The sequence below is a fragment of the Periplaneta americana genome, chromosome 3, assembly GCF_040183065.1.
Source record: "Periplaneta americana isolate PAMFEO1 chromosome 3, P.americana_PAMFEO1_priV1, whole genome shotgun sequence".
Classification (NCBI taxonomy): domain Eukaryota; kingdom Metazoa; phylum Arthropoda; class Insecta; order Blattodea; family Blattidae; genus Periplaneta; species Periplaneta americana.
In genome coordinates, this window is record NC_091119.1 from 59,304,492 (window position 1) to 59,327,059 (window position 22,568).

Consider the following 22,568-nt stretch of genomic DNA (forward strand, 5'->3'; position numbering starts at 1 on the left):
ATGATTGGGGAGACATCTATTGGGAAAGAGTGGAAACATGTCAATTCAGAATCTCACAGAGCCATCTTGTAATGATTATCATCATTTATAAACTTTGTGGTAGGATATCGAATCTATCCAGAATTCTAGAATAATTTCTGTGTGTGCATGTTCATTGTATTCTGAAAAATTAAATAATTTTCTAGCACATCACATTCGATAAATAAATAAATTTGTTCAGTAGTGTCATAGTTTATGATCTCTGTGTCAGAAAGCAACTGGTGATTAGCAGCTTGCTGGCTTCCAGATTTGATTCCCGAGCTCGGCTCTTGGGGAATTTGCCTTGAAGAAAAGTTCCTTAGGTGTCAAGAATCTGGAAATTTTATGAATGCTTGTGTGATTGCGAGTGTGGCGGATCATTAATTAATGATGTAAAACCAGTGAAATACAGTAAATGAAATGAACCTCTTTAACATAAAAGGACAAAATTAATTAAACATCTGAATTTTTTTTTTATCCAGTGCCACCAGGTTGTCTTTCGACATTTCTGGTCTTCTCTCCTGGCCGTGGCTTAGTTGTAACCCACTTCTGAGGTTGGGGCGCCTGGAAGGCGGAGTTACATTACCCCGATGATGTGATAGGATGATTATGATAATGTGGTGCCAGGAGAGGTCTTAAATCTGAACTTAACCTAAATTCCAGACAATGGACGAACACAGGAATAATCCCCTTTAAGGAAAAATTCCTGTGCTCTAACCGGGAATCGAACCCGGGACCTCATGAACTATAGCCAGAAGCTCTGACCACTAGACCATCTGAAATCTGTCAATCTGTTTCAAAAGGTTACTCATTATGGTTGCAATACATATACAGAGTATGCTACATGCACATAAAATATAAATGATAATATTCTTAATGAATTCTTCTGTTAATAGATGTTGCTTACGTTTTAGGTATATGACTGGCTGGCTGTGAAACTGACTGAAATGGAACTGCTCCGAACACAGACAGAATTTGATGACAGCTTAACACTCAAGATATACCTGTTTCAATTTGTCAACTATTATACATCGATATTCTACATTGCCTTTCTTAAAGGGAAGTTTGTTGGATACCCAGCAAAATATAATCTTATTTTTGGATGGCGTCAAGAAGAGGTAAGTTTATCAAAATGATAAGTGATAATGTTCTTCATCTCCTTATAAGGAGCATAGGACCAGTACTGTCTCCAGTACATCCTATTCTGGGCAGTTAACTTTATTATCTTCCAGGTGTAGCTTTCTTGACTTCTCTCTTAGCATTTTTGGTTAGTTATTAAATTTGACCAGTAGATTTTACATAACGGGCCCTGGCCTTCTTGATTCTCTGCCTCCAATCTTCTCTATCCCGGACTCTCACTTCCCAATTCCTACACTTCAATAGCTGCTGGCAATCTTCCTTGATTGAGTCCTTCCATCTTTTTCTAGGTTTTCCAATAGGTCTTTTGCCATATATCTGATCCTGCATAGCCATCTTTGGTATGCTTGAATTGTTCATTCTCTGAACATATCCAGCTCATTCTAATTTTTTGAGTTTCACTATTACTGAAATCTCCAAATCTTTGTATCTATTGTAAATTTCTTTGTTATATCTTATTCTCCAGATCCCCTTATCTCTAACGGGTCCGAGAATTCTTCTTAACACTTTCCTTTCAAAACTATTGATTATGTTTTCTGTTTTTTTGGTCATAACCCATGTTTCGCATCCATATATTAATACCAGGCGTATCATTGTCTTGTAAAGCCTCATTTTGGTATTTGGGTGAATTTGTTTAGATTTGAACATGGATAAAAAATTATAATAAGAACGATTAGCTTTAAGTATTCTGTTTTGTATTTCCTGATGTTCATAATTTCTGTTGTTAATTATCGTTCCCAGATAATTAAAATAGTCCACTCTTTCTATTTTGTGATCATCTATGTTAATGCTGGGGGTCATTGGACATGTTGAGTGTGTTTGTGTCAGAGTCTTTGTTTTGTCACAGTTAATGCTCAGGCCCACCTCTATGGAAGATTGTTTTAGGTTTTGATAGGTATTTATTAAGTCTTGTTTGGTTCTAGCCATTATATTTATGTCGTCAGCGTAAGTAGCAAGCTGTACTGATTTGTATATTAGCGTACCGTTGGTATTCATATTCAATTTTCGTATTACGTACTCCAGGGCCATGTTAAAGAGCAGCGGCACTAGCCCATCTCCTTGTTTTAATCCTCTTCTTGCTAATTTTGATTGTGATATTTCTGTCTGGATTTTGATTTGAAATACTGTATCTTCCATTGTCATTTTAATTAATCTTATTAACTTTTTTGGTATTTCAAAATGTACCATTATCTCATAAAGTTTGTTTCTATTGATGCTATCATAAGCCTGCTTGAAGTCTACAAATATCTGGTGATCGTGTATATTGAATTCCCAGCATTTTTCGAGGATATTTTTAACTGAAAATATCTGGTCCACTATCGACATCCCTTTCCTGAATCCTGTTTGGTATTTACCAATTATTTTTTCTGCGTATGGTTCCAATTTCTTCCTTAGGATGACTGTGAAGATTTTATATCCTGTGCATAACAATGAGATGCCCCTATAATTATTACATCAGAGTTTATCTCCTTTGTTTTTGTAAATTGCGCATATTATGCTACTTTTCCATTTCTTTGGAATCTGTTCATTTTCCCAAATTTTTCGGATTAGTTTGTGCATTTCACTTGTAATATCTTCAGCTCACTTTTCCACTAATGGCTCGACAACTTGCTGACCAGTTATTTCCCGGATGGTGAATTGGATAAGGATGACTGGTAGCTTGGCTGCCTCACTTTCCTGACTTACCTCTCCAAATGACTTCTTTTTGGGGGTGAATTGAAAAAATCGTCTATCAGGTGCGAACAACAAGGAAAGACATGAAAGGAAGAATTCGAGCAGCCTGTGAGTCTTTCAACAGTGCTAAAGTCCTGTGAGCAACCCAGGACATTCGAAGGAGACCACAGTGCTACTTGGTACAGCATAGTGGACATTTTGAGCACTTATGAGGAGTGTTGTATGACACTGAGTTTTCCCAATATCACAATAATTTATTTTTCTATATTACAGCATGTCTCATAACAGAAACAAAAGAAGGAGAGTTAGAAAAAGAAACTTTTAGTAAATGTAGATTCTTTTTAAAAGTTCTGTTCAAAGAAATCTTACACAGCCTAGGTCCTGATTTGTAAATTCAAAATTGACCCTGGTTACCTCTACTTATGTTCTCTCTCTCTCTGGAAAATGGAAGTATCATCATCATCATCATCATCATAATACAGGTTTTGGTTACGAATTTTTTTTCGCGAACCCCCAATATCAAAGAGTGAAGAACTATTCACTCTCTCACATTACTCTTCAATATTCTTCAAAACTCTAACCTTAGCTACTTAGCTTCCTGTTTTCAACATTTGTCCTCATATCACGAAATAGATACTCGCTCACAATACCATATCACACTCTCCATTCCTAAACACAGAACATCCTTCTACTCTTCATCTTTCACTGTCTCTGCCGTCAGAGACTGTGGGACATTATCTAGTTTAAAAAATAAACTAAAATTGCACTTTTTCAATTCAGTTTCCTTTCAGTTATAAACCCTTTTTCTCAGCGATAGTTTTGTAAAAAAATATTCTATATATATTTATTTTCCTTCCTTTCCCCTTTTTGTTCTCTTGATCAGCAGGTGAATTTATTATCATACCCTTTTTATTGTGGATTTTATTTAATTTTCATATAGGTATATTTTTTCTTCTTTTTTATTATTATTTTATTACATTCCATTTTGTTGTATTCTTTCTTACGTTTTCCCTGTTAACTATTTGTACTAACTGAGTTGCTTTTATTATATTCCAGTCTTTAGAACTGTATTTTACTTTCTTTTTTCTATTATGGTATTATTTTCATGTTGTTTCGTGTCGATTTTGTTACGCTATTGTTATTTTTTTTTGTAATATGTTAGTATTCTGTTCTTTAACATTTTGTTAAATTTTCACTGCTTGTATACTTTGTGACCTGGTACAGTGTAAGAGAAGGCCCTATGGCCTTAACTCTGCCAGTATAAATAAATAATAAAAATATTATTATTATTATTATTATTATTATTATTATTATGTTATTTTCGAGGAAAAAGAGTGATACGGGTGCTTTGAAGCACCTGGTAGATAATTATTTCGAACTGTTTCATATCATCTGCAGTGGGATGTGAAGTATTGCAAGCATTTTTTATGTTGTCACAAAACTTACATATATCAAAAGTTTTGCTAATGTTACAGATAAATTGTCTGTGCTCTTTCTTTCAGTGCAGTCCTGGAGGCTGTTTGATGGAGCTTTGCATCCAGCTCGCCATTATAATGGTTGGAAAACAGGCTTATAACACCGTTCTGGAAATGGTTATTCCGTATGTATTACACAGTCTGTAACTTCATACTTTTACAACTTTGAGTGAGCACAAAGTTCACTCATGTACTGATAAAACTTCATCTGTAGCTGTCCCCTCCCCTTAACCCCGAAATTGTATCAATGAAATCGAAATTTATGTTAGAATGATACGATATTATATATATATATATATATATATATATTTTTTTTTTTTTTTTTGTCGTTAAGCACTTCCTTCCAGTGAGATGATACCTCACACTATGTTAGAATGACTCAATGATTGTGATATTTCTTCAAGGAAAATTTGTAATTCTACATAATAATTTTCGTTGTAAAAAGAAATATATCATGAAAAACTTTGAAGGAAGTCCAAGTATAAAGTGAGGAAAATACCGTATTTCAAGCCTGTCCAGATACTAGGTTTGTAAATCCCAAGTTGATTGTGTTACAGAATTGTGCATCATAGAAATTTAGAATCTCCATAATGGGTGTGAGAGAAAAATTTTAACTCACTGTATATTGAAACAAAGTCATCCTTAATGTCATATGGTCCACACCTAAGGAGTAACGATTAGCGCGTCTGGCCTCGAAACCAGGTGGCCCGGGTTCGATTCCCAGTCGAGACAAGTTATCTGGTTGAGGTTTTTTCTGGGGTTTTCCCTCAACCCAATATGAGCAAATGCTGGGTAACTTTCGGTGCTGGACCCCGGACTCATTTCACCGGCATTGTCACCTTCATCTCATTCAGAAGCTAAATAACCTAAGATGTTGATAAAGCATTGTAAAATAACCTACTAAAAAAATCATATGATACATTTTATAACAAGATGGCTGTTCATATTATCTGAATGCTGTCATTTGGATAAAGACATCGTGCTACACAAATTGAAGATTTTATTTTTTATTTAGTAAAAATATAAAACAACTTGATAATGAAAGATTTCACTATTACAGATTTCGCGACTTTTGAGAAAAAGATTTCTCAACATCTGATTACAATAAATATTCATTCTGCAGTCCCTTTATGCCTGATTTAAGACGTGAAATCCGTATCATGCCGTGAATTTCCCTTTCCTTTTTTTTTTTTTTTTTTTTTTTTTTTTTTTTTTTTTTTTTTTTTTTACAAAACAACATGCATTTTTTAAGTAATTAGCAAATAATGTGTGCAAATTTTCATTTCTTTTTTAGATTTTTTGTACTATGATCGATAGTCATTGTGTAGATAAGGTCGATATCTATGGTCTGCTTTCGTTCAAATATTTGATATTTTATCATAAGCACTGTTAGCCTGCTGAATGCACCCTCTGTTCCTATGTGTCATGTGCAAATTCAAACTGTGAACACTTCTCATCATACAATACCTAATGTTTTGTCTTATAAACATTATCGTTTTTCAACAGAAAATATCATTTGCATTTTGAAAAGTAAGGTATTTTAACTTGCTGTTGAACCTGTGTATCTTGCAAATGCCGAAAAATTTAGTTCGAAAACACTAATATTCCTATTTGAAAATCCCACTTTCTGCACTTGGAACTCAATGAACAATTTCAATATCTAAAAATAACGCAGTGTTAATGAATGCAATATTACGCACTAGAATCAAAATAATTGAATAGTGTTTACATTGGAATCGATGTTATCCAGGCTAAAGGGCATGGTCTGTTGCAGCTGTTGCTACCATATGTTTCAGGAATGCGCGCTAAGGAGATCTTTGCGCTCCCCTGTGCCAAACCACTGATGTCTGCCATAGTAGCAGACGAAACGTATGGTAGCAACAGTTTCAACAGACTTCGGCCCTTTATCCTGAATAACATTGATCCCAATGACATTGGCCGTGAAAACCTACATTCCAAGATTAGTGTTTACATTGTCATCTTAATCTTATGTAGGATAACGTTCAATTTACTAATGCCTTCAGTTACTGTCAGAGATATTTCTGAACTCTACTTGTCTCGCAATATCGAATTGCATTTTTAATGTTAGGTCACCTTAAGGACATATTCACCACCCTGCATGATAGGATGTTAAGAGAATAGTAATTAGCAGAAATGAATTTTTACTGGTAAATCCTGTGTGGTGTTCTCTCGTTCAAAGATAGAGTGCTGTAAATCTAGATACAAAGATTTACTTTCTTTTTGAAGGAAGCCATGCAGAGGATTTTCATTGCCCTCAAGTCAAGTTTGAAACTACGATTTTTTCTACGATTTCTTCACTTGTTGCTGTTACTAGACGTCCACTGCTAGGGTATGTATGTGTGTATGTATCCAATGCCTACCCACTTCACTTTATGTGATTCGGGTTCCGCATATTGCGGATAGATGGCAGGACTGTGACCCATTTTTCTAGTTGCACACCACTTCGACAGGCCACACTGTACACGATGTGTATCTGTGGAGAGTTATATCATGTACTAGGGTGAGTGTATGTGTAAGTATGTGTAAATGTTCGTGTAAGTGTAATGTCTGGAATGAGTGATGATGATGAAAATGAAGAAGGGAGAAGGGGAAACCTAGTGTCAGCATGTAACCTACCCCTGTCGAATAGCACCAAGGAGGCTGCCAGGCTTACTGTCCCTGTCCGATGGACAAATCACTATCAAGAGTGACATATGCCTTCCCTTCATATGCACTGTGGAGAGACTTGGAATTTAACCCAGGCATATTGGTGCACAATCTAGTGATTAGAAGTTGTGCACCACCATCTCTCCTAGTCCCGAGGTAGAAATTTTATATGAAAATTTCTGACTCTGTTGGGTCTTCCACACTCTCCTGATGATGTTTAAATAGTACCGCCAATTTTTTCACAGCCGAAAACACTGAAGTGGATTCACCCAGTGTAGCATCCATGCCTGTTTTAATTTCTGTTGGACTTATTACCTTCTTTACGAAATATTTAGTGACAGCACGAAACTCGATATTTTCCATTTTTGCCAATCTGTTCAATGTACTAACTTAAAATTAAACTACACAAAATGTAGTAAACAGAAAATTATGATTTTTGGTAATGTAAACTAATGAAAACTAATGTAAAATGACCACTAACAATGGCAACATTGTTGACACATTTTCAATGCCATCTATGCGTCAGTCCACGGACTTTTCAAACACACCTTGCATGCTTTAGTACATGTATTATTCAACAATTTTTTAAATTTGTAGATTTTAGAAAAATTTGAATTCAGATATCTAACCTAATTCCTTGAAAATTAAAAAAAATATATTGTTTGTCTATCTCTCCAAAATTTACGTTTCAGATTATTGTTCAAATGGTGGAACACATTCAAGATCAAAACGGGATTGCAAGCAGAAGATAAAGAAAGTGGCAAAGTAAAGAATCAATGGACCGAGGACTACAAGTTATTAGACTATGGTCCTAGAGGATTGTTTCCAGAGTATCTAGAAATGAGTAAGTTCGTAATTACATTTCTTAAACATATTAAGGGTAGCATCTGAAAAAAAGGTTGATTTCTCGTAACAGATTCATGTGATAACCATGTAAGAATAAAATTTATTTGGCATGTACGAGGCCTGTCTAAAAAGTATCCGACCTTTAGCCAGAAAAAATATTTCAAATACCTGACGGGGTTGGGACCCTAATCCCTTTCAAAGTAGGCCCCTTGTGCTTGCACACACTTAGCCCACCAATCCTTCCACTGCCGGAAACACCTCTGGAAGTCTTCTTTTGGAATGGTGTTCAGCTCCGTCGTCGCATTCTACATTATCTCTTCTCTACTCTCAAAATGGGATCCTTTCAGTGGTGTCTTCAACAACCAAAAGTCGCAAGGAGCCAGGTCTGGAGAGTAGGGAGGTTGGCGAACGGTTGTAATTCCATGTTTGGCCAAGAAAGTGTGGATCAATTGGGATGAATGTGCGGGGGCGTTGTCGTGATGCAAGTGCCAGTTGTTCGCCGTCCACATGTCTGGTCTTTTGCACCGAACTGCATCACGGAGTCGCCGGAGAACATCGTGATAGTACTCCTTTGTCACCGTTTGTCCTTCCGGTGCGTATTCGTGATGCACAATTCCACGGACATCAAAGAAAACAGCATCACCTTGATTTTGCTTCGCACCTGCCGCGTTTTCTTCGGCCTTGGAGACTCAGGATGCTTCCATTGCGACGACTGTCTTTTTGTTTCTGGGTCGTACCCGTACACCCATGACTCATCTCCAGTTATCACGGTGTTCAGAAACCCAGGATCAGTGTTGGTGGTGTCCAGAAGGTCCTGTGCAACGTCACGACGGAGGTCTTTTTGTTCCGGGGACAACAACTTGGGCACGAATTTCGCAGCCATTCGGTTCATGTTCAAATCATCACGCAAAATTGCACGTGCAGAATCTTTACTCACTCCAACCTCTTTGGCAATCTCCCGCACGGTCAAACGACGATCTGCCATCACCAAATTTCGCACCCTCTCAACAACAGCTGCACTCCGAGCAGTTTGGGCCTGCCACAACGCTGCTCACTCTCCGCTAATGTGCGGCCATCTTTGAATCGGTTGAACCACTCCTTAATTTGTGTTACACCCATCGCATCTTCCCCAAACACCTGCTGAATCTTACGAATTGTTTGACTTTGAGAATCACCAAGCTTTTGACAAAATTTGATGCAGTATCTTTGCTCAATTCGTTCAGTCATCTTGCGAGAAAACTAAATCCGACAAACACCTAGAACAGAACCTTACTTGGCGACCACCAGCCAGTGACTGGCACAAGCGAATGTGTTGAAAAAATTCAAGCATGCGCATTACGGTTCCTCCTTCCACCGTACACAGTGGCGCCGCCTTAGAATCACTACTTTGCGTGGGAAAATTTAAGGTCGGATACTTTTTAGACAGGCCTCGTATATTATTGATATATGAAAATTATCATCATCATCATCATCATCATCATCATCATCATCATCATCTTCACCATCATTATAAACACTGTCACTACCATAGTTACCACAAACATTATGATTGATTGCTTAGTTAGTTGATTGTAAATTTAATTAAATTTATTGTATTCTATAGATCTTACATCAGTATTGAAGCTTTAAGATGTGAAACAAATCAAAGTTTAATACAATTGTTTTTTAAGTTATTTAAGAATGCTGTAGTTTGCATTGATAGACAGACTTTCCAATCTCGATTGTTCCCACTTACCAGGAAACTCATATGGGAAAGTCCATTCATGATTCCTGATATTCAGGTGATCAGACTGACACTGCTCTTACCACATTATACCTTTACTCTGATGATCAGCTGTTCTTATTCTGTTTCAGTGAATCTGAGATTGCAATAGATTTTAAAATATGAAATACAGTACGGAACAACACATGTTATTACTGAATACTTTCACTAAGTATTAATCATATCATGAGTGTCAATTTAAATTTGTGAGAAAATTTTATAGTGTAAATGATAAAGAGATTTAATAAGAAATTTTGCATTATTGATTCAGTGTTGTACAAGAAAGCAAATAGAAGAAGAAAAATTGAACGAAATTGGATCATCATTAGAAACAAGTCCAGGAGCACAGTGTCCAGTTTCAGATGGATCCACACATACGAGTAGTTCAGTGCCAGAGTTACCTAACCCACAAATTTTTAAGCATCTGATTTCTGCATAGAATGACTGTAAATTATCATTTATCTGTGTGCCAAAGTACTTGTATTAAGTGGTGGTAAAGGAGAAATAATTTTCAATTGAGAGCATATAATTCTGAAAAACGACGTCTAAGTTATGTTTCAATAACTTTTTTCAGTTTAATTGTAGTTAGGCAACTCTGACACTGAACCACTCATACAGTAGTAATATTATTGAAATTGCTACTGTGTAAGATTTTAATGGTTCAAAGACTGACTAATCCCAATAGCAATGCTACAATTCAATTTTGTAATTGGCTCCTTGAATCTCTGCATGACGGTTACATACTTAGTGTTGGAGGTGGGTTCCATTACAGCAAGCAAGGGGCAAGCAACAGTCCAGAAAATGGCTGATACATCGAGTGGGGGGGGGGGGGGGAGCAGTCGAGATTGGAAATCCTGTATTAAGTCTGCACGTAGATTTTTCTTGATAATTTATTGTGCAAAGTAATAATCTTTAAATTTATTAATATGTTACAGTGTTGCTAAATTTTGTGTAATTTAGTTTTACAGTATGGTTTTGTAACCATCTTCGTGGCAGCTTTCCCCTTGGCTCCATTTTTTGCTCTGTTGAATAATGTCTTGGAGATGAGATTGGACGCAAAAAAATTCCTTCGCTTCTATCGACGTCCTGTTCCAAAACGAGTAAAGAATATTGGCGTCTGGTTCAGAATTCTGGACATCCTTGGGCGTATCTCTGTTGTGACCAATGTGAGTATTGGCTGAGGATCAGGTTGTGAACCCAGACTCTGTCTATTCAATAGCGTCTAGGCGCTCCCTTCACTCTTTATTTTTACTTTAATTTTCTCATTGAACAAAGTAAGAAAAAATATATATTGTAATGCTACAAAGACACTGTTTTGATTTGCATGCTCTCTCTCTTTCTCTCTCTCCTTCCCTCCCCCCTCTATCCCCCTTCTCCCTCTCCCCCTCTCTTCCTCCCTCCATCCCTTTCTCTATTTCCCCCCCCCTCCCTCCTCTCCCGCAATTTGTTCCTATGATATTTAAATTCTTTTCATTTGTCTGAAGATACCGGACTTAAGGTGAAAATGTTCTCAACAAATGTATGTAATGTAAACTATATTGTAGATTACATTAAAATTGATAAGTCTCATGACTGAATCACAACATTTTTAATTAATAATATTGTGAAATATTGTGCAGTTCTTAAGTAGTTGATCACTTAAATTCTTCAGTATTATCAGAATGATGAAGGTAAATCAATTTGCATCTGTAGGGACAAAACCGTTATTCTGAGGAATGAAAAAGAAGCACAATAATTCACACAACAATATTATGAAGACAGCCTTAATTTGTTACATCTTGAAATATACTTTGCTAATGTAGAATTTATAAAACAGTTATAATATTACCGGTTGTTCTGTATGGTTGTGAAACTTGGACTCTCACTTTGAGAGAGAACCAGAGGTTAGGGGTGTTCGAGAATAAGGTGCTTAGGAAAATATTTGGAACTAAGAGGGATGAAGTTACAGGAGAATGATGGAGAAAGTTATACAACACAGAACTGCACGTGTTGTATTCTTCACCTGACATAATTAGGAACATTAAATCCAGACATTAGAGATGGGTAGGGCATGTAGCACACATGAGTGAATCCAGAGTGTTAGATGGGAGGCCGGAGGGAAAAAGACCTTTGAAGAGACCAAGGCATAGATCAGAGGATTATATTAAAATGGATTTGAGGGAGGTGGGATATGATGACAGGGATTGGATTAATCTTGCTCAGGATAGGCACCGATGGCAGGCTTATGTGAGGGTGGCATCGAACCTCTGGGTTCCTTAAAAGCCATTTGTAAGTAAGGCAACCAAAATTAAACAATTGGAAGCAGGTATCATGATGTTAAAGTCTGTTCTTTTTTGAAATTAAGTAGTGTTTTCATTTTAATGTAAACCTTATTTTTAAAGAATTTTCAGCAACTGAATATCTGTGTATATTTAGTTTAGCTTCTAGTGCGATAGAAATAATGCTTCTATGCTGCGTTGTCATTTTTAATACTTTTCCAAAAAAATATGAGATATGTTCTTTGTTCTCAACATAGCCCAGACCTTTCGTCCTTTCATTACTATCGGGTATTCCCAAATCTAAAGAAATATTCGTTATCAGAAGTTGCTTATGTCAGTTCTCAAATATATGTCTTTCACTGTGTGTTTGAGGACTGACAAAAATGATTAAGCAATTTCCTTGCAGCAAATGAGGGTAATTTTGAGAAAGATCACGTGGGGATGGACAAAGGCATGAAATCATAAAAATCATGACCAGTCTTTATTAAATATCACTCATAGAAAACTGTTCTAGTGTGAATATTTTGCCGCAGTTTATGAATACTGTACTTCAAGTCTCTTAGATATTGTAAGTTAGCAACAGATTTTCAAGGATAAGTTGTGTATATCTTTTTACTTGTGTTAATTGTTCGAAGTCAATTTATTGTGCTCCTTCCTGCTGTTTTATTTCAGGCATTTATCATCGCATTCTCATCCAACTTCATTCCACGAATTGTCTATATCATGACTGTGAGTTCAGACCACACAGACACCGGATTTCTCAACCATTCTCTGGCCTTCTTCGATACAAGGCACTTCAATCATACTCAGACAAATGTGTCACACGTTGACATTTGCAGGTAGGTGCTTTAACCCTGCTCTTATTGCAGTTCTCGCAAGTAGGGATTACCGATGGCAGAAAGGCAAACTAAACAAGTTGAGAAGGGGAGAGGAGACGATGAGCAAGGCCACAAGATAGCTTCAACCATATGAACAGTACAGTCAAAGGAGAAACACCATTGAACAGCTTTGCTGTATGGTTACATTTCGGTTTTATTTTGGGTTCCAATGTTCGTGAATACAGGTCTCGTTCCCAGTTAATTTATTTTATTATATGTAGAGATGGAATGTATCCCTTGCAAAGTTATGCATTCTGAAGAAAAGAAAATAATATATGACGTTGTTAAATTTTGTGAAAATGAGAAGACATCTGGACTGTCCATTCCTCTTAATAAAGTAATGTAGCAAGCAGCAAAGGCAACACTAACAAATTTAAATGATACTCGGGAGGAAATTAAACGAAAAATAAATACAGGAAATCCCTGTTATTATTTGGTTGAGAAGCTTTTGTCATCCAGTCTGCTCTCAGAAAAGCTGAAAGTTAGAAATTATAAAACAGTTATATTGCCGGTTTTTTTTATATATGATTCTGAAACTTGAACTCTCACTTCGACAGAGGAACAGAGGTTAAGGGTGTTTGAGAATAAGGTACTTAGAAAAATATTTTGGGCTAAGAGAGATGAAGTTGCAGGAGAATGGAGAAAGTTACACAATGCAGAACTGCACGCATTTTATTCTTCACCTGAGATAATTAGGAACATTAAATCCAGATGTCTGAGACAAGCAGGGCATGTGGCATGTATGGGCGAATCCAGAAATGGATATAGATTGTTAATTGGGAGGCTGGAGGGGATTAGACCTTTTGGGAGCTCGAGACGTAGATGGGAAGATAATATAAAAATGGATTTGGGGGAGGTGGGATATGATGGTAGGGATTGGATTAATCTTGTTCAGAATATGACCTATGGCAGGCTTATGTGAGGGCAGCAGTGAACCTCCGGGTTCCTTAAAAGCCATAAGTAAGTAAGTAAGTAAGATGGTTGTAGATCAGTGAGATTTTAAAGAAAAATGTTCTCATTCTTTTTCTACCAATCACCACCACAAAAGTTGTGAACAGAATGATAGTAAATGAATAATAGCCTGTACCTTCTTCACGTAGTAAATTTACTACATAGTTAACAGCTTTAATTACTCATCTGACGGAAGTTCCACTTATAAATTTTTGTATTAAAATCATTGTCTCACTCGAGTTTGAACTTAAGATTCTTGAGTCCAGTGGCAAGTAAAGTTATTATTAGATCACCTAAGATGTCTTTCATTCTAAGGTTTGCATTGGTAACTAGGTGTGATCTTTGATTATCTGCATTGTTAAAAGTATATATTGCATTCCACAGGTATCCAGAATATCGAAATCCTCCATGGCATGAACGCCCATATAAACGGCCACTTATATACTGGCACATTTTAGCTGCACGGTTGGCATTTGTTGTTGTATTCCAGGTAAGATCTTCAACAAATGATTTATAATTTGAATTACTTATTGATAGAATAGAATTCTATGCACAATGAAATAATGTTATAGTCTGTGAGTATCAATAGATAAGCATGTAAATTTTATTTCACAGAATGTGGTGAGTCTAGTCATGATGGCAGTACAGTGGCTTATTCCTGACACTTCAGCCAAACTTCGTGATGAGATACGAAAGGAAGCTTATCTCACGAATGAGATCATTATTGCACAAGAGACAAAACGAGCACAGATGAACACAGGGCGTGTTGGCTCTGGTGACTTTCTGAAAGGAGAACGGAATGCTGTAGCAAATAACAGTGCTACTGCTTACAGAAGAAGAAAAAGGTCGGAAGATCCAGAAGAAATAAGCCTTAAGGATCTATATCTTGTTTGAGAGCTTCCAGCAGGAGGTAATATATTGTATTGAAAAGAGGGTAGTAATTACTTCATAGGAGAAAATAAGTCAAATCATCCGTCCTCTGATGAGGTTGGAATGGGGTGTGAAATAATAATGAATTTATACATTTAAAAAATTTATGTGTTTACATTTAAATGATAGTGTAGGATTTGAAGAGAGGCCTTCTGAATTTCCATTACAATCTTCTGTACCTCATAAAAGGAAATGTTAAGAGATTTAAGAACACTAGTACATATGAATTTCGGTAGACATTCCTTTGCTCCAAATAGTAAGCCTGTAACACCCCAATCGTAAAGTTGGATGCCATATTTTACACTGAGGTATGGAAGGCAATGTATATATTTAGCTTACTTGTTATCATTAATCTTGTCTACCTGATTTGTGTCTTGCTCAAAGCATATTGTAGGGTCAAAGACCATCGCTTCTTGAGTTCATCTATTGAAGGTGATTATGTCCACCCTTCAATGAAAGTCATCTTCAGAGACACGATTAATCTTGTCTTGTAATTCCCATCCTTTCGTTCTCAGCAGGTTGGCAATTGTTCAGTGAGGGTCTGTTGTTGGTATTGTTATTATCATCATTAATATTATTACTATTACTAATTATTATTATTATTATTATTATTATTATTATTATTATTATTATTATTATTATTATTATTATTATTATTAGGCCAGTTTCTATCCGATGCTTTTCCAGTTCACTGCGGGCTAAAGCAAGGAGATGCACTATCACCTTTACTTTTTAACTTTTCTCTTGATTATGTCTCGTGACCAGAATATTGTACGAAATGGAAATATAAAAATTGGAGATTTATCCTTCGAAGAGGTGGAAAAATTCAAATATCTTGGAGCAATAGTAACAAATATAAATGGCACTCAGGAGGAAATGAAACGTAGAATAAATATGGGAAATGCCTGTTATTATTCGGTTGTGAAGCTTTTGTCATCTAGTCTGCTGTCAAAAAATCTGAAAGTTAGAATTTATAAAACAGTTATATTACCGGTTGTTCTGTATGGTTGTGAACCTTGGACTCTCACTTTAAGAGAGGAACAGAGATTAAGGGTGTTTGAGACTAAGATTCTCAGGAAAATATTTGGGGCTAAGCGGGATGAAGTTACAGGAGAATGGAGAAAGTTACACAACACAGAACTGCATGCATTTTCCAGGAGAGCTGCTGTTATGGTCATTGACATCGGCATTATTATTATTATTATTATTATTATTATTATTATTATTATTATTATTATTATTAATTATTATTATTATTATCATTAGTATTATCATTATTATCATTATCATTTATTATCATCATTATTATTATCATCATCATTATTATTATTATTATTATTATTATTATTATTATTATTATTATCATCATCATTATTATCATCGTCGTTGTTGTTGTTGTTGTACACATGTATTAATGCAGAAAGTAATGCTGTTAAATAAGGACACTTTCTCCATGTATTCTTGAACGCTTTAGGTCATAAAATCGATGAGCAGTTGTAGTGGAAATATTGCACTGAATTTAAAATTGGCATGTCTGAAGTAAGGGTTTGTAAAAGGTAACACCATCACCTGCTGCTTCTTTTATCATTTTCTGTCTTCCTTTCTTTCTTTCTTTCTTTCTTTCTTTCTTTCTTTCTTTCTTTCTTTCTTTCTTTCTTTCTTTCTCCTTTTTATACATCTTGATTGCACAACTTTGAACACTATTATATCACTTGGATATAGATTGTTTTATTAACATACCCTTCAAAAAAACTATGGTTCGGTCACATAATTTGCAGCACATATGGTGGATTGTTCTCTAACTCCAGTGTGGATTGTGTATTTTCCTTTTACCAGAAAACAACATTGCGTTTGTGGATGTTGCAGTAAATTACACAGTCGTCTGTATATAAGAAATTTCCTCAAAATAAAGCTGTAGGAAACTGCTGAAGCAATAAAGCTCATGTTTGCTACTTTTGTTCATATCAACATCACTGAAAACTGATGGAATTGGCTTCTCCATTAAGTCCTTCTTCATGTAACAGTAAATAGTTGAACACGGTACTCCAAGTTCTGATGCTCACTTCAGTAAGCCAATCACATGAATTAAATCTAGTATTAAAAATTTTATTAATGATAATATTCATGCAATTCGTAGGAGTATGGTAGCTTTGACCCCTCCTGCATATGCTACTGTAGTACAAATTAGAACTGAAGTGTGTGCTATCTAATATACTACTCGTTGATTGTCTTGTCTATAACATTAATCTTATTGTTCATATAGATTGTTGAAATTGTACACATTGCGCCTTAACTCTATGTTTGAAATACAATTTACTATCAATTTGCCCTTAAATTTGTTTTAAATATTGTATTTACCTTTTAGTTTTGTGTGCCTAATACCACAGTCTACTGTAGTATATACAGTCACGAAGCTTGAGTTGTGAGGGTGCTAGGAACAATAGACTGTGCTGATACTATTTCACATTGTCTGTAATGAGGCGATATTAGTGATCCTAGTGGTTGGCAACTATCTATGGATGCATATTTACTACGTATTGAGCTTCGTGACTGTATATACTAGAGTGCTAATACTATCCAATGCAATTTAATAACAATGGAGATATTAAATGTTCAATTTAAAAGTATCTTTTCTCTCCATAAATTTATTTGTTTATTTATTCATTCATTCATTCATTCTTTTACTTACTTACTTATTTACTTATTCATTTACTTATTTATTTATTACTTTTTATTTATTTTTTATGTGGTTTTGTATTATCAGGAATTAATGTCTTCATTTACAGGCTTGATTTCAGTGTCTTTGTATTGAATTTTATGAAATTTGACTGTTTAGCTCTGCTATAACATGGTAATGAAATTATTAATTTTTGTTGCAGAATTGCCAGAATTGAATTGTATTGATACAACACATCATGGAGCAGCAAGAAGACGAATGTTATTTAATGTATTACATCGTTGTCATTTTTTACACTTCACTCATCATTCAAATTGTAGGTAAAGATTATTTTGTGTTTGATCATGTTAGTAATACGACAATCATGAAAGCTCTCACTTTGTTGTTAACATCAGAACAACCAAGTCCTGGTGTCGATTGTTTTCATAAGTATCTTTTCTTGTATGATGCCAATATTCATGAATTTAATGGCGAACATTAAGTCTCGATATTTTAAGGAGTTCGAATTGGTTTCATATTCCAATGTTCTTCAGCAAAATATAATCCATTTAAAAGTTTCTTCGTATTTCAACGTTATTTTATGCACCAGAAGTGTTCTAACATTCCGATTCATGATCATTATGTGCAGGATTGGCTATTAGCATTTCAAGAAGTCGTTATCCACAATGACCTTTTCATGTTTTCCATTCTTTAGTCTATCTGTACTCCAGTATTCTGTAATTTGTGCACTTTAAATTTATATTATATTTAAAACTGAAATGACTTCAAAGATTCCAGAATACTGTCGCTGTTATGAAAATTAGAACAGTGTTATTAGGAGTCATGCTTCAGTAACAATTTCGTAAGTTCACAGCATACCAGTTAGCTTACGTGATTGTTTTTAAATTCATAAGTGTATTGCATGTAATATAAGAGGAAGTTATGTGATCAGATACTTAAAAATAAATAAATTATACTATGTACAACCTTAGACACGAAAAATGACCATCTTTTGCAAGCATGAATATGTCTAAGTCCACTTCTGGCAGCGTCTGGTTATCACGACTAGAGAAAGGATGTTTATTTTGCATCCAATTTAGCCCTTGAATATATATCTTTGTTATGGATTATTTATAACATTTGATATATAAACAGACAGAAAAGCAACAAACCAAAGGAAAAACAGCGCGGAGTCTTCTATAAGAAATTCGTTAACATTAAACCTAAGCTCTCATGAAATCTTCTCAAGGGGACTTAATGTATGGCAGCTGGTCATTTTTCTTTCTAAGGCTGTACACTATTCAGGCATATACCGCATGAAATAATTTCATAAATGAATATGATTTGTGTTACTACTTACTGTGTGTGTGTGTGTGGATTAGCAAGTGTAATATCAGCAAATTCCTCGGTTAATATTGTATATTTGTGTACTAGCTTTATACTCTAATAGCTAGTCCTGCCATTGTCTGAAAATTTGTAGTTGTGAACAAAATTTATATGCATTTATACACTCGTTATATGAAACATTCATTTTTTACAGCCTCGCAAAATATATTGCAAATATAGACAATTTTGATACTGCAGAATTAGACATGAATGTGTATTTAAACTAACATCACTATTAATTTTGAAACGATATGATTCCTAGTAATTAAGTAATTGGTTCTGCCGTTATATACTCTGTGCAAACCTTATGCATATGATGAGAGCCAATAGTGGAGCACTGCAATGTAGCCATATTATTGTCTCCTATGAAAGACATAGAGACAGAAAGAGATGTTAGTGGGAAGCCCATGTCCCCATTGTGAGAGAACCTCGAACACCGTACTGAGAAATGCAGTTAATAAATAGGTTCAAATACATGGGATATCATATAGAACTGCCACTTGTCCCTCATTGACCAGGATTGTCCGTGACTGTAGTTCCCAAGTTGCAGACATTGATGGCAATGCCCTAGATTTTCTGTCGTATTCTTCCATGACTTTTACAATGGGCGAAATCTAGAAAAGAGTAATGTGCAAATAAAAATGTTTAAACTCTTCTTATGTAAACAAATAGCGTCAGAAGCGTGATTGATCCTCGAATGTAAGGTTGAATAAAATTTAGCCTAGGTGGTTAATCAGTTTTTAGCCACAACATAAAACACGTTCACTTAATACAGTAATATGTTACTTTGGTTCATGCATTTTGGAAAGAATTGTTGTCTGTCACTCTTTTTTCTTTGTCTGTTTTACCTCCTCTTTCTAACTCTTAAATTAACGAAGTATTCTATAGCATATAACGTTTTAATTTATGCTGTAATTTTAATGAAATAACTTAAGAGAAATTGGTAGGAAAATATAAATTTAAGCAAAATTACAGAGTGATATATATAATTGCAATGGTTGTTTTCTTTATAGTTCGTCATGGTTTAAGAAATACCAGTGTGAGACATAGAGTTCTTCCAATTTAAGGGTTAATGTCAACATACAATCCAGTGCAGTGCAGGGAAGGGTGTATTTTCAGACTGATACAGAAGACAAGTTCACATTGTGAGCCCAGCGAATAGGGATTATATAGAATTGACACTCAGCGAATTTTCCTGTTTTGTTTCTCTGTGCGCCAGCGTTTAGTTCCACTTTCAAGCGCTAGAGGTTAGTGTAATCGAGCACACGCTAAGATAATAATTGAATATAAGAGTTGAGACACAGGATCCAAACATTGCTTACCTTATTGGATGATTTAGTAATGGCTTTGCTTCAAATAAATTCAAGTTAACAGCTTCTCCTTATTTCTTAGTGATAAACTAGTTGCAATAATATTTTTTTTATGCTTTATATATAATAAATTATATTATAAAATAATATAATACATTATAAATTATGTATCAAATTCGTTTAATATTTGTATACAACATATAGGCATATGGTTTTACTTCTCACAGGAGTTTTATTTTTCCATTTTCATTGCTATCAAATCATTACATATTTTTATTGTTGATGGGGTCAACGTCTCAACGCCCATTATAAAGGAACTCTAGAGTCTACACATTACAGTTAATGACGGATTTAATATTTCATCGGTCCAATTTATTTTATTTGAGTACATAATGTACCTAGATGTATTAATTGTATGTCCGCTGTGTCAACTGCTAACTGGTGTGATGTCAGCGCCAACTCTAGGGAAAAAGCAGAATCTTACGCTCAAGCTGGTTTGAAGGTAATTGAAATCAGTCCTCTTACATCAAAGGTACCAACGCGAAGTGTCCATACTTGTAATTCCCTATATGCTGGTGAGCCCCTCTGGCTGTGTGGTCAACATGGCGCATGGTCACCAATGAAAAAATAAGAAGAGCACATGATAAAGAACAAACGTTCAGTCCCTTGGATAGAACATAAATCTCTTCTATTGCCTACTCCGGAAATTGAACAATGGATTGTTTAAATGGGAAGTGCATACATTATCCACAAAGTCAAGAGCTTCTTATGGTGCAATAAAACAGGACGGGAGACCAAGACAGCAAGTAAGCACGATCATGTGTGTTTGTTTATGTGCCTGGGCAATACAGGGAATAACAGTTCTCTTGTTTTGAAATGTGATACATGAACATAATCTCGCACTCTGGGGAAGGATATGATCGAAAACCCACGACGTATTTTGTGGCTACTGTGATGATTGATAACAATGCTAGAAAACATGAAAATTCATTTTCTCGCAAAGCGACTTACCTCACTCTGATGTATGTGACAAAAATGATTATAACAATAATAATTTCATAGAGGAAATAGTTCGAGGCTTTTTTTTTAACTGCATTTAGAAATTACTTCTCTTGGTGCTGCAATATGCCTGTGTGCCAATTGTTCATTTTCATAACAGGCAGCATGACAATCGTGACTAGGCAAGATGTGTACGTCTTTGATTTGCTGCAGCAGTTAAGCATTAGAAGTTCATATGCAAAGGGTTTGCAACTGAGAATAGTGATATTAAGTGCCACGTAAATATAGTTAGCAGGAAAAATAACTAATTTTAAGATAAAGATGAAATATGGATATATAATTAAAGCGGATGAAAAATGAATTGTAAAACACAGTGTCATGTGAGCAGCTACAATTCTGTGGATCCAAGGCAAAAGGTGGTATGTCAATTTTTGGCGAAAATGTCTCTCTGTTAGTTTTTTATACTTATGATTTTATAAGGTCGTTCAACCTTTAAATCCTCGCTCCAGAAAAACTGCGAGAAATGATATATCACATTTTGCCTTGGAGCCACAGAATTGTCTTCTTCGTTCACGTTACATACAGCATTTTATAAAAAGTTTCCTATTAATATGCAGGATACGTGAAATTGTTCATGCTTGTGATATAATACACAGAAAAAATTGAACTATGAAATTTCTTTCTTTCTTTCTTTAAATACAATTGCATTTATCAGGATATTTTAAATAAATATTGTTAATACCAGTAATATTTCTTTATCTAGTACTACCACCTCACCTGATGAAGCAATTGAGTGTAACAGGGAATGAAACTTAAATTTATCATAAAAGACTGCCTTACCTTTTCCTTTGCAACAATTAATAAAACCGATTAACGTTATAACTGCTTTACTGTGCTAATATGAAAATTACCTGGCTGACTAATTTCGATGTGGTGTGCGTTATTGTCCGAAGCCTAGTAAGGTCCAGCGTTATCTCTGGTTTCGTGTTATGATGGGATGTGTTCATGATTGTGTCGGAAAGGGTGTGTGTTTTGAAATTCAGTTGAGTGTTCAGGATGTGTTGTGGATTTGTATTTGTGTGGTTGTAAATTTCATATTGTAGAGTGTCAAGTTTATAGTTTTTTGACTGGATGTGTAGTATTTTCATGTCAGTGTCTATGTTGCTTTAGTTATGTTTGGAGTTTGTGATGTGTTCTGCATAGATTGAATTGTTGTGTAGTTTAGTTATGGCTGTGTTATGTTCCTTGTAACGTGTTTGAAATGATCAGTTTACATTCACGACTTCTACATTGGACAGACTTTAAGATCATTTCAAACACGTTACAAAGAACATATCACAGCCATAACCAAACCACACAGCAATTCAACCTATGCAGAGCACATCACAAACTCCAATCACAACTACAGCAACATAGACATTGACATGAAAATACTACACATTCAGCCAAAAAACCAGAAACTTGACACTCTAGAATGGTAATATGAAATTTACAAACACACCCACAACACATTCTGAACACTCAACTGAATTTCAAAACACACACCCTTTTCGACACAATCATGAACACACCCCACCACAACAGGAAGCCAAAAGATAGTGCTGGATCTCACTAGGCTTCG

At 35.2% G+C, this 22,568-nt stretch overlaps 1 protein-coding gene across 1 annotated transcript in view; it reads left to right on the plus strand.

Annotated features, from left to right (window-relative positions):
- Positions 1-18,254, plus strand: part of LOC138696056 (anoctamin-1-like) — a 55,057-nt gene extending 36,803 nt beyond the window's left edge. The window contains exons 10-17 of the mRNA XM_069820562.1: positions 933-1,136; positions 4,332-4,429; positions 7,664-7,815; positions 10,540-10,745; positions 12,510-12,676; positions 14,051-14,156; positions 14,282-14,576; positions 17,476-18,254. Coding sequence (XP_069676663.1) covers positions 933-1,136; positions 4,332-4,429; positions 7,664-7,815; positions 10,540-10,745; positions 12,510-12,676; positions 14,051-14,156; positions 14,282-14,560 — 1,212 coding nt within the window. The 3' untranslated portion in view covers positions 14,561-14,576; positions 17,476-18,254. The remainder of the gene's footprint in view (positions 1-932; positions 1,137-4,331; positions 4,430-7,663; positions 7,816-10,539; positions 10,746-12,509; positions 12,677-14,050; positions 14,157-14,281; positions 14,577-17,475) is intronic.
- Positions 18,255-22,568: the final 4,314 nt, after the last annotated feature.